Genomic DNA, 17,327 nt, shown 5'->3' with positions numbered 1-17,327 from the left:
AGAAAAAAAAAAAGGCACGTTACCAAAGACTAATTTAGTCATATAGTCTCAGATGCTTAAGTCTTCAGTACTAGCCTAACTCACACTGTGAGAACAATTTCCCTTTTTTTTTTTTTTAACTTTTATTAGTAGAACACATAACCATTATTTTTAATAATGAATTCCCAGTAACAAATGTAATTCATAATTATGAATAATTTTGCTTTTTCTACATTTGTGGCTGCATTATCAAAGCCCAAAATTATGCTATATACTGGAAAAGTATATAGGAAAAGACAGAGAAGGCAGAAGATGCATCAAGTCCTTTACAAGAGGGCAGCATTTTTCTTTAGAATAATTGAAAATGAAAGATGGTATTCAAGCTGCTGTTTTAGTCTTGAACATGTTTAGTGAACAGTTGAGATCTGTGAGGATCTTTTTGCCCATTTCTAGAAAAGCAGATCAGGCTTTTACTCTTGAGCACTTTTACATACATGAGTAGCCTTGTTTGGACTTAGGAGACTGAAAAGGCAAGATCTGCTTTCTTACTTTTTGGTATCATGTTACTTCTTAGTATGAACTGACATATGAGTTAGTTGGATGACATGAAAGCACTAGGCTAGTCTGGGGAAATTTATAAGAAAGGAATACACAAGTATTTTCTGCCATCTAGTGGGCCTTGTTCAGAAACAATTATGGTCTTAAAAAAACGGGTTATGAAATCTATGGGACAGAGAAGATAAAACATTACTGATTCCACTGCTTCCCCTACAGGAAGGAAACAAATCAGCAGAAAATTCCCACCACAGTTAGGTCAGTGGTAGTAATACTCTTTGCTTTGAAGTGTAACCTTACTGATTACATCTACCTGAGCCAGATACTGCACAATGCAGTTTCATTTTGAGATTGGTTTCAGTTTAATCAGATTCAAGCCCATTATTTTTTTTCCATCTGAGACAGATAAAAATAGTCTTGTACACCCTCTGATTCAGTCATGTTTCTGGATACTGCATTTATGAGACAATTGGTGTCTTAATCTGAAAGTTGCTGGCCCATATTTTTAAGGGAAACAAGTCATTTCATTCCCCTTAGCACTGAGGCCTAGCATAAATACATTCCTCTTCCAAATTCCACAGAGCAAATCCTTATATTAATTTACAAACACAGAAGTCTAAGAAACTATTTGCTAAGGTTAGAGTGCAGTTATTGCAAAAGCCTGAAGCTGCTCTTAGATTAGACAGGAAAAATGAATTTTGTGTCATCACTTGAGAAAAGGTGGTCCCCTAAAATTGAGGCTGCCTGCATCTTACACTGCAGGACAGAATTTGTATGCATTGACAAAGTTGGGTGAGGAAGTTTTCGAAATGTCTTGGTGGTTTGTTTCAAAGTACTATTGATCTTTCCCATCTGTCACAGGAAATGCAATTTCCTCCATTACTTCCCAAGTGACAATTTCCTGTTCACTCAGGACTGCAACTGCAAATGTCTTGAAGCCACTTCATGTTCCAAAATCAGTATGAAGTGCAACTATATCACCTATATAAAACTCTAAAATGGTACCCAGAAAACCCCCAAAACATTTTCTATAAAATATTTACCTTTAATTTCTTCTGTACTTGAGTCACTTTGGAGTTCAATTTTAGAATTCTGAGTATAATTCAACAGCCAGCTTTTTCTTTTACAGATACAGCTACTAATTGGATATAGCTACAAATTTATTTCCAACTGCAGTTTACATCCCCCCCTAAATGAGCATGGGGCTTATTATCAATCAGTGCATTTAGGAAATATTTTGATGTACTACAGTTTGCTCTGTTCTGCACTATGGAATTAAATCCTCCATCTTTAACTTTCCTTTTTTTGCCAGATAAAAAATATTTGCCTTCAATGAGAACATGGTATGTGCTGACACACTAAGCCAAAAGCAAATGAGGAGAAGCTGAAACCTTTACTGACTTTGAGACCCTTAATAATTCTGAATTGGTTTTTTCCACCTTTACATCTCAAATACAGTCAACTGCTTTGTCTATCTGCTTTATGTCTAAGTTTGCACTGTTTTAATTTCAGTAAATCTAGAATAGAGCATTAGAGAAGACAGAATCTAAGACTGTTAGAATTCTTGGCCTCTTCATATTTACTTGAGTGTCAAGATATAAATCGACTTTTAATTTCTCTGTCTAAGATCAGAACAAGATAATTTGAAACACAACTGCAATTAGACCTATATTGCTGTAACATTTAATTTGTTCATTTTGAAGGTTCACATTTTGGTCATCAAGGGTTTAGAAATTCCATCCATTGGCAACACATTAACACAAGGGGAATTTAAATAACATCAAGGAGCATATTTTCCATAGGAACGAATAATCCAATATATTCCTTCAGTAATTGGAGCTGTGGTTAGTGGAAGCATAGTATTACAAAGTACTTTAATAGGTCATTCTTCATCTCAAATATAAGCCTGAGTTTGAGAAGTTCAATGCATGCCATTATCTATTTTACAGATACATTCTGCTCAAGCTACCTTCATTTACTTTATCACCTTTCTGAGTTGTGCAGTCCTATGGTATTTTATTAGTTCTGAAGGGCTCCTAACTGGGCACTGCATTTTTTTTCAAATGTATTTCTTTTGGAAAGTCAGGCTACACATTTTTTGAATTTTTCCCTTTTATTCTTCTTCCTGCTTTTGTTCCATATTCTCACTCTAAAGCAGAATATTAATACAACATAATCATTGATCTTCAGAAAATTTGAAGCAAAACAAGGAAGTAGTTCCACGTATATAAATATTTCCTGATGTGTGTGTGTCCTATTGCAAAATGTCTGTTATTTGCATTTTCTTTTTCTAAAGGAATCCGAATCATAGAATGGATTAGGTTGGAAAGGCTCTTAAAGATCTTGTAAGTTCCAACACCCCCACCATGTGCAGGGACATCTCCCACTAGACCAGTTTACTCCAAGTTCTATCCAATCTGGCTTTGAACACTTCCAGGGATGAGGCACCCACAGCTTCCCTGGGCAGCCTTTTCTAGTGCATGCACATTTTTTTCCTGAATCTTTTCATTAGTTTGAAGCCACCTTACCTGGCTGATAGACAGAGGGCTTTATGCTGGCAGTTGTAACAACTCTCGGTTTTGAAGTAGCAGAAGGAGCAGGACTTTCAGCATAGCTTCCAGAAACTGGCATTGGTGTATATGACTGGCTTGTATTTCTAAAAGTAAAGTGAAGGGATGAGTAACTTTATAAACATTACTTGATTATGAAAGAACAAATCTGGCAGCTTCCAAATCACTCCGAGAGGAACTGTCCTTGAGAGCTACAGAGAGAATACTCTGAGATTCATTAGTCTTTATTATTGCTAAGGAAGTCTTGGACAATTCTTTGGAAATAAAAATTAGCCAAATAAGGACTTAAAATAATGCCAAGTTGCTCGTTGTCACAGTGAATAGCTTACTGAAAGAATATGACAAATTTATTAAAGGAACTCTAACACAGGATCAGACTTTTGGAACAGACAAAGATTGTGTTTGCTCTCCCTGTACAAACAACCAAGCCTGTTCCTGTCTAAGATAAACCAATCAGGGATATCTTGACTTCAAAAGATCCTGGCTCAGCACAACTACTACTACTATGAAAACTAAGTACTCTTTATAAGTGTTGTATTCTTTTCAAAAAGCTTGTAGTGACCTTTAAAAAACATTTCTCAAACTCTTTTCCCTATATAGACTTGAAACCACAATTTATGTTAATTCTTCTAATGTTCAGATTCAGCTAACATAAAAGCATGTGATATGCAATGTTATGATGCAATTTCAGCATTCCTAGATTAAAAACATTGCTAAGGATTCCAAACACCAATAAGAAATTGGTTTTATCTGTTTTATGGCTTGGATGGTGATCCTCAGTTTGATTGTAGTAACACATTGAACACATATGCCTGTTTGCTTATTACTTAGGATTATTTTATTTATAGTGATTTTTCTTCATATACCACTAGAAGAGGATTATGAAGCAAGGAGGAGAGAATCAAGTACAAGGAAGGGGAGGAACAGATACCAAGATGCATGGAGTAGTAAAAAACATTCACTACTGAGCAGCAGTCTTACTTTCTCCCTTCAATTTCACTGTCTGTATGAAATAGATCCTTAACACTTGTGCTGACAGTTCAGGAGTTATTTCCTTAGCAGCTTTGTCTATAGGAAAAGAATGTTGTTCTTTGTCAACATAAGAACAGAAGTGTCCAGCTTTGCCAGGCTATTAGTCCATCTTGACTTGCACTTTGTTTAACACAGATGGAGATCTTGACATAGATACCATCTGGAGAGTAATGTTATAATTTTTATATATGGCAAACCCAGAAAATTCTTTCCACTAGAGATTAAAAACATTCTGACAAATATAAACTTTTGTTTTCTTTTGAAATAAAATATAAACTTTTGAAATAAGTATACTTAAGTATACTTAAGTATAACTTGAAATAAATATAAACTTTTGATTTGAACAAAATAAACCTATACTCAAAACATAGCTTTTTGCCACTTTGACAGTGCTTCTGCAAATCTAGTTTGCATAGCATTGCTGACTCAGGATAATTTATGTTCTTTATTTAGTTTGACCTAGAAGCTTAACTGTTGCTACATTGTCTAAAGCTAATTATATCTGTATAAGCCCCTAGCTTAGAGCCTAGGGATGGATTTGGGTCTACTATACAATGAGTGAACAAGACCCTCCAAGATAAACTATTTTTAGCAGGTTTGTATTCACCGTAAATTCTGCTGTGAACTGTGCTGTTATTTTGTAGTTGCCAAATCTTTTTAAGCACAGGAAGATATTTTTACTTTCAATTCTTACCATCTATTTCCTGTTGATACCTCCTCATCTGTAATGCTTAAGATTGTTCTGTACTTGGGGTCACTGTGCTCCCACCACAGCACAGACAGGGAACCAAACACTGCAGGTGCACTGGCTTCACACACTGCTTTCAGAAGGCCTTTAGCTAAATACACACCATCAAAAGATTTTTCCTGGTTTTAAAACAGAACATTCAAGATAAACTAGGCAGAAAACCAGTAAAACATACTTACCTTCACAGGATCAGTCATCAGTGTTTACAATGTGGACTAAAAGACTTTAAATCTTGTGCCATAGAGCCTCAATCTGAAGCTGGCACACACTCACTCTACTCCAAGATGTGCAGCTCCATTGGTAGAAAGACTCATTTGAAGCTCTCTCTTAATGCACAAAATGCATGAAGAAGTTCTGAGCCAGAGCAATGATACTTAACAATGATACTTTTATGACAGTCCATTACAAATTCCAGTGTTTCCCAGTGTTAATAGCATGGTAAAACCATGTCACTGGATCTCCTTGTATGCTCAGGGTGACAAAGTTGAAAAGAACAAAAACAACATGCACACAAAAAATCATAGTCATAGTACCAAAGTCATGGCAAAATTAAAAGAAGTCAACTGCTGAACTCTTTTATAAGTGTATGATGCATATTAAATATAGTAAGGAAGAGATAAAGGCTTGTCAAAGAGAAATAAAGTATTACTTTGCATCATTAAGGGTTTTAGTGAAGTTAAAAGGTTTATCAGATTTTCTGCTGAAGAAAGGAAAACAGAATGTGACCAAAAGGAATACAAAAACAACATAGAAAAGAAAGAATTGAAAGATATCCCAAGGATCAAACATTCTTTTATGGAAGAGGAAGCAATGGCATCTCAAAAAGCAGTGAAAGCACCTTTACTAAATTTATCTCTAGCAGTCAGTGGCACATGCCAGACAGCAAATTAAATTCTGGCTCTGAAAACTAGTAGTTGTCAGAAAAAGAAAAAAGTAAATATTTCTAAGCAGGTAATTTTTATGTTAATACTTTGCTAGATGCCCACTAGCAGCAATAAACTGGTTTGTTAAGTGCTTTTGAGGTAGAGTAGCTGCAGAAAACATTTTTATACCTCTTTGACTGGTAGCTGATGGAGGTGGAAGAATGCCGGTTGAAACTAAAATGAGACAAAATTTGTATTTGAAAAAAAATATACCAAGAAAATTGGGATATCTTGCCCTAAAGTGAATTTCCTTATGAATAAGAGGTGCTCTTGAATGCCAAAGTAACAACAGGTATACATTTATCATCATGTAAGAGCAGGATTACATTACATTTTGCTAATCTTGTTTAATCTAGGAATCACAGTGAAAACTGACTAATGATAATATAACAAATGAGCCGAGTGCATTGCTCCCTAAGTCACTCTCATCCTGTTTTGCTCATTCTTTAATTGGGGAACTTCAGTTCAAGCACTGGACTGTTTGCTTTCACCATTTTTATTAGCACAGAAAAATTAGTTTCTTTGCAAGTGTCACAGGCTAGGCAGTTGCACCAAATCTTAAACCTGCATCAAAGCCCAAAGATCAGCTGAACTTTCTGTCTTATGAAGCAACTAAAAAAACCTCACAGAAAGGACAGGCTGGAAGTAGTTGAAGAAACAACATCAAGCCATCACATTAAACTTCCTGGCAGTACTACTCTACTATTCAGTCTTAGGTAAACAGGTACATTTTTTTTTCTTGGGGAAGCAGCATTATTTAAGAACATAAATCATTCATTTATGTAAGTGCAGAAAGTACTTAAAAGTCTGCACAACATATGATTGGAGAACCATGAGGATACAGAACGAACACAGTTACTGTCTAAATGCAGAGCAGTGCAGTTGGCAACAATCAGATCCCACAAAAGCAGAGCCCACATTTCCCAGAATTAGCAGAAGCCTACGTGTGCCAGTTATTTTCCCAGCTTCTGGAGAAGAGAGGCAGTGCCTGGATTAAAATCTGAGGATCACAGAAGCTACACCTTCCTCACACAATCATAATTTCCTGTCCCCAGAGTACTGTCTCTCTGTTTCGCTTTATAGATAGAATTACCAATTGCATAAAGAGCTTTGTAGATTATTTTAAACACTTATGGACAGGATTTTTTCTTTATAAGTAAGATTGTTAAGTACAAATTTAAGATTAATTTTGCAGATTTAAAAGTAACATGATCAGTTAAGGAGTTATTGGTTACTGGAAACATTTCTCTTTAGGAATATTATATTTTAGTCATGTTAGGTGTTAAGCATGTGGCCTTTCCTCACAAAAGCAAAAATCACTATAGAACCGATGTACACAAGTTTAAAATCAGTTTTTAATAGTTAATTGCACTGATCAAGAAATCGCCCTGCATTTTCTTGATGGACCTTTTTAAGGTATCTAGAAGGAAAAAAAACCCCAACATGGAGTAGAACAATGGTGGTAAAATCTCAATTTTACATGATGGGGATAATCTTCTAACTAAGGCCATCCCTATTTTATTTTCTACTAAAATAATATTAAATGTTGCAATGCTGAAACTGGATTTTTAAATCTATATTTTTATATGCATTGCTTGATTTCTAAATGAATACTATTGAATTATTAAATCAGGAAGAAGCCAATTTTAATTCCTTATGTTTGATTACATTACCTATAACACATAACGTTTTTTCAACCAAATTTTTTTTTAAAAAACAGTTTTTAAAGCAACGATAAGGAACCTGTTTCAGCTGCAATATATCCCTCCAAAGAAACCAACCAACCAACTAAAAAAAACCAACCAAAGATCACCCCCAAAAAAGCCCAAACTGAGATTGCATCTTGTAATTGGTGACCAGGCAACCAATTTTTCCCAGGTCCTACAACTCTCTGATTTGCCTTCATGTTCCAAGGATCACTGAATTACTAAACTTCCAAGAGAGATACTGGGTAAGACCTCACTTGTTTCTGTCAGCACGAGGCAGTTGACAAGTAGGATTTTAGGGCAGTAGTGGATAAAGCTGGGATGCTGTAGATCTTGTATCTCTGACTTAAATAATTGCCAGGAAGGAGCAATAGTTTTTAGTAGCCTGATTAGCAGTGCTTTCTGGACTGGACACTTGCTTTTCATAGATTCACAGAACCCTCAGGTTGGAAGAGACCAGAAGTTACAATTACTGCACCTCCACTCAAACATATCAGTACTTCATTTTACTTAATAAATTTTATCAGCTCCATATGGGAGTTACATGCCTGATTTAAATCCTATGGTTGTGAAAAGCCATGGTTACATCCGAAAACTCAGAACTCTTCTCATCTTCTGTTCTGTAGTTATTTCATTTCTGCATTGGCTTCAGTGATGTGAAGCCAACCAAGCTGCTTTCAAACAGGTACCTATGCACACCACCTAACTGCTGTTTTCTATGATACTCTTGAGAAAAAGATCATTATACTTCCTGTAGCCTTAAAACTTGCTTTGGTCATGTCATATGATTCCTAACTACCTTTTTATATCAAGGGAGGCATGGATAATTATAATCTCAAATGTATTGCTGATTCAGTGTTTCATTATTCCTGGACATTATGTTTAAATAACAAAGCTTAAAACCTACTACTTTCTCCTCTATTACTCTTGACAAAGTTAAATGAAAACAATGAAAAGTCTGAGCAGTAAGGCCATACAGAACTTAGTCCTACCAGTGGCCTTTCATTAGTCATGATTGAGAGCATAATAATAGGTCTGTGATTCAGCTGATCCTGTATTTTCACCAAGGAAAAAAAAAAAAATTAGTCTGCCATTCTTACCCAGTGTTGCCTGACAAATACTTTCACTTTAAGATTGCAAAAACCACACCAACTGAAATATCTTTGTTCCAAGTGGGTCTTTTGGGCACTTATCCTCAATCTAAAAGTTAGCTGTGTCCTTGCTCAGTTTTAATGTGAAAAATAAGCAAGAAGGCTGTTCTTTTAAACACATCATGCTTTTCAGCAGTCTCTGTCAAGCCAATCTGTTAAGATCAAAATCTTAAAACAGAGAAGTAATACAGAATAAAACCAAATTAAGTTGAAGAGTGCATTACAGATATACCTAGACTGAGATGAGACAGCAGATGAAACAGTGGAAGCTGCTAATGACATGTTCTTGGACCCATGGAAAGGCTTAGCCTGTGAAAGAGAGCTGGGGGCTGCAAGCACTCTGCAGAAGACACAGTAAAAAGCATGAAAGTATGTACAGAGTAATTTGAGAGGGACAAAAACAGTGACATCAAAATCAAGTTTTGTGGAAGTTCAGATACAGGACTGCTGCATAGTAACCAGGAACACATTTTCTGTAGCATAGATCTGCAGACTTACAGAACACCACAACCAAGCACAGTCCTACAGAACACAAGACAAAACGTACACATTATGTAAAAATCTTAAAACCACAGTCTATTGATAACCAAGACAGACAATATTTCAGGACAGGACTTTTGTTGTTGATACACGTTGATACATTTTTATCTGCAAGATCTGAAGATGTTTGAGTCTGAATTCAAGCTGAAGGTTTTAATATGCAAGCAGTACCAGACCAAAAATTTTCCTGTTAAAGCCAAAAGTCATTGGCATGATTAGTTTAGTAGAGGCTTTTATTTTTGAAGTATATATTAGATAATCCATTTTCTTCATGGTACAGTTTCAACTGTAGAGAGATAAAAATTGCTTAATCTGTATCATTATTTCATGCATAGAGTGCCTCACAGAATACTGTGAAATACATAATAATACATAATGCAAACCTTCTCTGCTGGCTAGGTCATTGATTTTCCTGCACTGGAATAAAAACATTGGATTCAGTAGGTCATGGTTAGGTAAAAACTGACTAAAGTAAGAAATTAAGTAGTTGGTATACATAAATAATTTAAGTCATCTAGCAAAAATTAAACAAGAAACAGAGCCAGGAGACCATTTCTAATTCTACTTACCTAAAACTAAGATATAACAGACTACATCTTAGGTCTTAGGTATTGCACAATACTTATTTCAAATATTTGTATTACTAGAAGTGGGCTTTTTTTCCCATGGATTTTTAACTCATGCTAAAGTAGACATATTTTAGGAATAATCATATAACAAAAAAAAAAAAAAAAACCAAAACAAAACAAAAAAACAAAACAAAACAAAAAAAACACCAAAAAAAAAAACCCAAAAAAAACCCCAAAAAACCCAAAGAATAATATGCACCAAAAGAGTTCAGTTGGACTGTCTCCAAAATTACTCTAAGTACTATAGTAACAGTGACAGCAGTATAAATCCCACCTGTTTCTTCACAGAGTGACTTTTGATATCCTACCAGTGTTATGCATGCATACTTCCTTGAAACTCACTTTAGCTCTATAGCTTAATCTCATTAAAGAGAGTAGATAAATCTAATAGAAATTAATTGACTTAATAGTTTACAGAGCAAGTCACTCATCAAATGTGTGGTTTTATTGATATAGTGCTTACTGTCCACCATGTATTGCTGCCACCTGCTATGATATGGTAAGCTTTATTTCACGAGTAAATGACATTTTCTAATTTACCATTTCATGTCATGCTGCAGAAACATTATCAAGAAGAACCTTCATTCAACCCCTGTAACTATTACAAGGAATTGTTTTGGTTTTATTACAAGTGCTGAAAAAACACTTCTAGTTTTAACCCTAGGCGTGCTTTCTGAAAATGAAAGCTGCATTGCAGACTTGAAGCTACTATTCTAGAGCAGTTTCATTTTGCAAACTCTTTGCAAACGTAAACAACATACTGCAAAATGAAAAACCACACCCAAATATGTAAAAGCATATAAAATAGACAACAACTTTTACATACTACATTCCTAAGAATGCGTATGCAGCGTTTCCAGAGCCACGCAGGGGCCTATCTGCAAAAGGACCAAGCAACAAGCGTTACCTTTGGAAGGAAGATGAGAAAGACTCTTGCACTACTGAGGTGGCTGCTGGTGGTGTCATCAGACTGGTTGTATTGTGAGCAGCAGGAGCAGGCTGATGTGCTGAAGCATGTGGTGCAGGAGCAGCAGCAGCGGCAGAACTGGTAGACACCGGAGCATGCTCAACAGGGGTACTAATTAGACTTAAATTGAATAAAACAAGAAGCATCTTAAGAAGGTGCATATTTAAATGGAGAGCATAAAACCTACTATGTTTGAACCTGAAGCTGCAAACATAGTAGCAGGCTGTGTTACTGGAGGGGGGAAAAAGAAAGCACAGTTATGCAAAGAAAAAAAAAGACATTTGTTAGACCTTTGGAGATGCGCAGGTAAGACTGCAATGCAGTTGTGATCCTGCTTGACTGAAATTTATCCCAGGTGTCACACAGCACTTAAGTTCTGCACCCACTTGAGGCCAGAGGCAGGAAATGTGGCATGCAGTCCTTAAATTGCTGTAAAGAGCCTGTCACAAACTCTTTAAGCTCGGATAAATTTCAGCCAACATTTATTCCTGGAGCTGAAGTTTAAGTTAGGAGTAAAATTTTTTAATTAGATAAGAAAAAAAATTTAAAGGATATTATCATAGTATTGTACCAGCAGGTTTTCTTGCAAGTTCTGACAGTCTAGAAGTCCAGCCAGCATAGGGTTTTTTGGGCTTACTCTGATTTGTGCAAAGTGGAAGATTTGTCCAGGTAGTGGAAAGATGTTAAAAAGGAGTCCGTTCACCTGTGACCTAAATTCACTTTACATTACACTGGCCAACCCATCAAACATTAACCCCTGGTTACACATAGACCACTACACAAAATACAAGTGAAAGATGTAGCCTAAAATTTTACTGCACCAATTTTAAAACCATTTGGGTGATGAGCATGAGTTGTTGTTCTTCTTCATGCTGTTATGGTACAGATAGCATGAAGCAGAGAAATATTAAATTTTCTCTTTATTTGGTTTCAAAATAGATTAATTGAAAAGAATAGTAATAAAAATCCAGTCTTGTATCCTGTGGCCATTTTGGTAACCTGCTGGACTATTAGTGTCTGTCTTCACCTACCATCAGAGCACCCAGTGCTTATTAATGTGTTTCAGCTTCACTCAAATTTGGAAACTCATCTCTAACAGATGAAGACAAATGGGGCAAAGTTATCTATTAGGCAGCTTTTCACTTCTCCTAACTCATAAGCATATGTCAAATCTCTGGGTTCTTAGAAATGTGGGTGATGGAACTCAGTGATTGTCTTGTGCAATGTGCAAAGAATGCCCAAAGTGTTCTTTCCTGAGCAGAGCAAGTACCACACAAAAAAAGAAACCTTACAATTCCACTATTGGTTTTCAGCCAAAACTTAGCCCTCACACATTATTCCTTACAGCTTCTTTTCCTATGCAAACTTGGCATTATGCAAATACTTTCTCTTTCAGCCTTTCTATCTAATATTTTCTTTTGATTCTATTTTGCTGCTTAATTAGCTGAAATGGGAGTGTAGTTGTTATGCCCACCCACCTCAGAGTTGAATGTAACCCATGACAAAAGCAGAAAAATCAGTATTTTATCCCATAAGAATTTAATATGTAATTATCTACATAAAAAGTAAGCTCCTGAAAATACTCATCCTACTTGCTATTCTGGTTTTCATATTACACCAAAAGTTTTGCAAATGTTTTGCAATAGTTTGTGCATCATAATAAGCATTTTATATTTGGATCAGTTCTTCCATCTCAATGCATTTGCATTATGATGTTAATTCTTCTGCTTTGCTAACCAGTCTGTTACCAAGTTTTAATACTCATACGATTTTTTTGCACCCAGTACAGCAGTGGGTACTGGCATCGTCACATTAAAAGGTGTTGAATCAAATTTAGAACTTACATATCTTTGATTTGGCAAGCAGGTAAGCACTGAAACTCAAATAACTTGTTTCTCAAAATTGCCTCTTTTCTAGATTTTTAAATCTGGGTTGGTTTTTTTTTCAGTTTTTCAGGTGCAGAAGACAAGAATTGATAAATTTGAATGCTGTCTTATAAATCATCTATAATAACAGCTTAATTATTTCATATTACATAGTTTCTTGCCTTTTTTTTAATAGTCATTCTGTACACTTTTGATCTCTACAGTATTTTGCATTTTAAGGAAAATAAAAGAAAATGGATGTTCTCAAACATCTCCATATTTGTGGTAACAAACAAAATGTACAATGTGAGTGATTTATGTGGATGGAAAAAAACACACATATCTCTTCTCAGCTGATTTTTCACTCATGAAAAGGAACACAGATCAGTAGAGGTTAAGAGAATAATGATGGTTAACAACCATAATGAGAAAACACAGCAAGAAACACACTCTAGATTTTAAAAAGTAAGTATAGATTACACTTCTTTCAGTGAAGTTCTAAGCTTCGAGGCTTTGTGTCCAAATAACAACTGGGTGGATTACTAAAGCAGTACTTAGTCTACCTTATGTAATGCATGCATTACATAATAATCCTCCATCTCTTGAAAAGAATTGAAAATATAGGAAACAAAAATAAGAATTAATAAGCAACAGTCCTCTCTTATTGTAGCATTTGTATTTTAAAAAAAAAAAAAAAGTTCTCGAAGTGTTTAGAGAAATAACATGGGAGAGTTTTGTATTTGACTATGGGAATGTTTGTAGAAATACAGAGAACGATCACAGAAGCTGTTGCCCTGCAGAAGGTTTTTAATAAATGCTGTCTCTGTATTTTAGGTGAGATCCTCAGGGGTGCCACTGGCAACATAAAACCCACGTGAAGCTCCTGGAAATTTCAGAATTCAGACACTTAGGCAATGGGCACTTCTGTCTGAAGGAGTTAGAGGTTGTTATTACCAAACCATTCCAAAGCTCCAAACCAGGTCAGTTACAGGGTTACACGTCACAGGGTACCTTTGATTACCAGATGAAAGAGGGACTTTCTGGCCAGTAGTGGTGAAACTGGCCTCCCTCTGACTTGTACCCACTCCAAACCTCACAGAACCCTTGGAGGCCACTGGCTTAGTGTTGGCATCTGTGGGGCCTGATTTAGGAGGATGCCAAATACTTGAGGTCACATATTGTGGCTCATGTGTAGGAGCTGTAGGCCTGGGCAACAAAGATTACAAGGGGATTTGTAAATGAGGTATTTATTATCACGTTATCAATTTCTTAGGTGATAGCACATGTTTGAGGGAGACAGAAAATTCCAGCCACAGAAGAAGCTGGGGGTTTAATAGAAAAAGAGCTGTTCAGTTTTTTAGTTTTCAGAGACACGTGTGCTTATCGTAGAAAATAAAACAGTATTTTAGAATGCTAATAAATGGCCCTTTAAGACAGCAGTTGTTATTTCTATTGAGTAAAGCCTTCAGGAAAAAAAAATAAATTAAAAGGGCTGAACCCCAGATAGGAAAAGTTAAGTCTCAGTTTAATAATGAAGGTTTTCTTTCTAGGTCTTTTGTTTTTGCTGGAAGAAGATCTCTATCTGTAAATATCCAGTGTCCACTTTCTGTATCTTCAAATTCCTCATACCATAGAAGATCATCATGATATTGCAGACGAAGTAATGACAAATCTTGATAGTACATTAGTTTATTACCACTTAACACTTTAAGAATTAAAAAAGGTACCTTATGTTAAATCTGGAAACCCCATTGCTAGGAATATCAAAATGAGACATATAGCAGAACTGTGATGATAATGGAGGTGGAGAAAAGCTATGGTATGACAAACAATACAAGATTAAGGAAATGCAGTATGACAGTAACACCAGTCACACATCAGAAATTGTTCCTGGTCAAACAAAATATGAAATTCAAGATGAAATGCAAAATACAAGATAAAATATGAAAAACAAAATAAAATATAAAATCAAATGCATTTCAGTGGAGCAGCTGCGTAGTCCTGTAGATAAAAATGTTATTGAAATACTAACATGTGTTACTTGTTTTTTTCAATTTAATTTATATATAGTTGTTTTACAGGAAATCAAGGAGTTTATTTCCTTTTTTTTGACATAATTAATTAAAAAATTAAAATAATTTTTCCCTCCTGATCCAAGTGCCAGTTGCATTAGTAATGATAATGATTGCACTCAGATTTTAACTCTACACAAACATTGTTCAAATATGAGCAGTCTTATAATAAAGAAAATTAAAAATTGGTTGCACATTGTTTAGGCAGGAATCAATGAGAGGAAAATGAGACAGAGCAGTGAGAGTTTGCTTCATAACAAATTATCAATAGGCATTTTTTTGCTCCATTAAACATGTGGTCAGATCAAAAGGTACCTGTGTTGCAGTGCTTGTATGTTTTGGTATATGAAGTAATTTAAAACAATACATTTAAATATATGTAATGGCAAAATACTGAGATTCTCTAGGAGAAAACAACTGTTGAAAAGACAGAACTTACAGAGATACCATGTTTTGAACCTCATAATCCATTGAGGATCAATCAAGATATGCAAGAAACTGATATATGAATATTCTTAAAATACCAAAAAGGTAATCTTATTGAGATATGAAAAACATCTCAAGCAATCTAAACAAAGCTTAAAATGGAAATTGTTGTTAAAACTCCATCACAAACTGACAATACCTCATTTCTAGAACATTTGATAAAAGCTTCCTATTTTTCAGCTTTTTAAGTTCTGAGAAACACAATCCCCCCCTGCCCAATCCCACAGCTTTTTTGAAGTCTTCATCAGAAAGAAATCCCTAGCAAAGAAATCCTCTTGCTTGAAACCTCTGCATTCATCATCTCTCCAGTGTAAAATTTCATGGTTTTGAGTTAAGAATAACATGAAGAAAGTGGAGGTGAGCTCTGAGTAGGAGGTAAGCCAAACACACAGAGCAAACATTACCTGTTTTCTGATGCTGCAGCGACATTTTCCTTGTCTCTGTGAAAGGAGGGGATACAGTATGAATAAAGTAAATGAAATTGCCAGTGTTGGCAACAAAAAACAGGAAGAAAGAAGATGGGTTGAGGAAAGATGTTTGGTTGCAAAAAGCATCCTAGAGTGGCTGCTCATAAATGCAGTTGTGAGAAAACTCTTCAGGTCTCCAAGTGAAACCAACAAAAATACGGAAGTTTAGCATATGTTGCTTCTCAGCAGCAAACAACTATGTTTCTAATATGTAGGAATATTAACAGTTACAAATTAGGCATTGTATGGATGTATATCATTTCAGCCAGTTTTGACTTTAGTAAGTTCCCTTTTAAAAGAAAATGTTAAGGATATTCCAGTGGAACATATTCTGATGCCAAATCCAAGTGGTAAAACAATCAGACTTGGGCAGTCCTCAAGGATCCAATATTTTTAAGTGATAAGAAGTTAAATGGTTAACAAAGATTCATACAAGCTGGATTATATGTGTCACATCACTTAATAATGCTCTGTCCTACCCAAGTAGGTACTGGTTTTCACAGTCTAAGTTGGATTAGAAGCAAGAGAAATCATTCCTTCATTGAGGTGAGGGGTAAGTCAGCCCTCATTTCAATGATTATTAGGCTGTTATTCTGTAAACACACATACATGCTCACATAAGTAACTGATCAGTCTAAGTGCAAGCAATTATATAGCTGTAAGAAAATGAGGCATAGGTATTTTCATAAAGAATAATATCCTTGAGCCTTAGATTCCAAAGTATGAAATCTAGTTCTGTTAATTAATTGAGATAGTCTCAAAGATTTTAGTTTAAATTTAGCTATTTAGTAGGTGGTTGCTTCCTTTCCTACTTAAGGAAGTGTGCTGGAATTTCAACAAGTTTAGAGTTGAAATATACCAAATGAAAACATTTTTCTTAACTGGGATCTAAAATTACAAATCACAAAGCAAATATCCTCGTTTACCCAACTGAACATTCTTTCTGAAAAATCCTTCAAAAGAAAGAAATACATGTATTTATTTATGTGGATTTGTTGGGCTCCAATCATTATCTTATGTTATTGTCTGGAAGACTATCCTTAATCTTCTCCACATTATTAGTAGTGTTTAATTTCTTTCCCTCTGTGCTTATGTATGGATGTCTACATATAAAAGTACAGTCACAAGCTCCTTCCTTAGTTTAGCTCCAATAAAATGATAAAAACCACAGTTTATATCAGCAAAGGTTTGGGCTTAGGTGTTCTCTAACTATTTTTAATCAGTAACTATCAAATAAACTCTAACTAAACCTCTAACTAAAATTAAACCCCTAAACTATGTGAATTGAAGGCAGGTTTTTTAAGCCCAGAAGCAGACCTGATATGACCCTTATATGTGGCTCTCTGACTAAGAATGTTATTAGGGTCAGAATGGAAGAACCTGTCTTGAAAGTAAATACCCCAATAAGATCAATTGGTTCCCCTCTAAAGCAATGAGAAACTAAACACTCTCTTTTATGGTAACCAAGCCATGAGTTCACTGGAACATCAGGAATAGGAAGGCAGGGTGAAACTAGGTGGAGGAGGATGGATTAGAATCTCTGCGTGTACTGGGGGATAAGCATTAGCACACCAAGAGCCATAATCATGCCAGAATGTTAAAAAAAAGTCACAGCCTGAAAAGAATAAAGCTTTGTT

General features: G+C 35.4%; 1 protein-coding gene across 10 annotated transcripts in view; it reads right to left on the bottom strand.

Moving 5' to 3' along the window:
• The window catches only part of LDB3 (LIM domain binding 3), a 117,942-nt gene that overhangs the window by 14,410 nt on the left and 86,205 nt on the right, over window positions 1-17,327 (bottom strand). For 3 of the 10 annotated variants that reach the window (XM_071749244.1, XM_071749243.1, XM_071749251.1), the window contains 5 exons: window positions 15,628-15,663; window positions 13,677-13,871; window positions 8,897-9,004; window positions 5,937-5,981; window positions 3,063-3,190 (listed from right to left, as the gene is read on the bottom strand). In XM_071749244.1, the coding sequence (XP_071605345.1) occupies window positions 3,063-3,190; window positions 5,937-5,981; window positions 8,897-9,004; window positions 13,677-13,871; window positions 15,628-15,663 (512 nt within the window). Of the gene's footprint in view, window positions 1-3,062; window positions 3,191-5,936; window positions 5,982-8,896; window positions 9,005-10,740; window positions 10,921-13,676; window positions 13,872-15,627; window positions 15,664-17,327 lie in introns of all 10 variants that reach the window. The other 7 variants (XM_071749245.1, XM_071749246.1, XM_071749247.1 and 4 more) reach the window with 7 other exon arrangements.

This window comes from Heliangelus exortis, chromosome 7 (genome assembly GCF_036169615.1).
Source record: "Heliangelus exortis chromosome 7, bHelExo1.hap1, whole genome shotgun sequence".
Taxonomy (NCBI): domain Eukaryota; kingdom Metazoa; phylum Chordata; class Aves; order Apodiformes; family Trochilidae; genus Heliangelus; species Heliangelus exortis.
The sequence above is the reverse complement of the archived record's forward strand: the minus strand, read 5'-3'. Positions and strand labels throughout refer to the sequence as shown.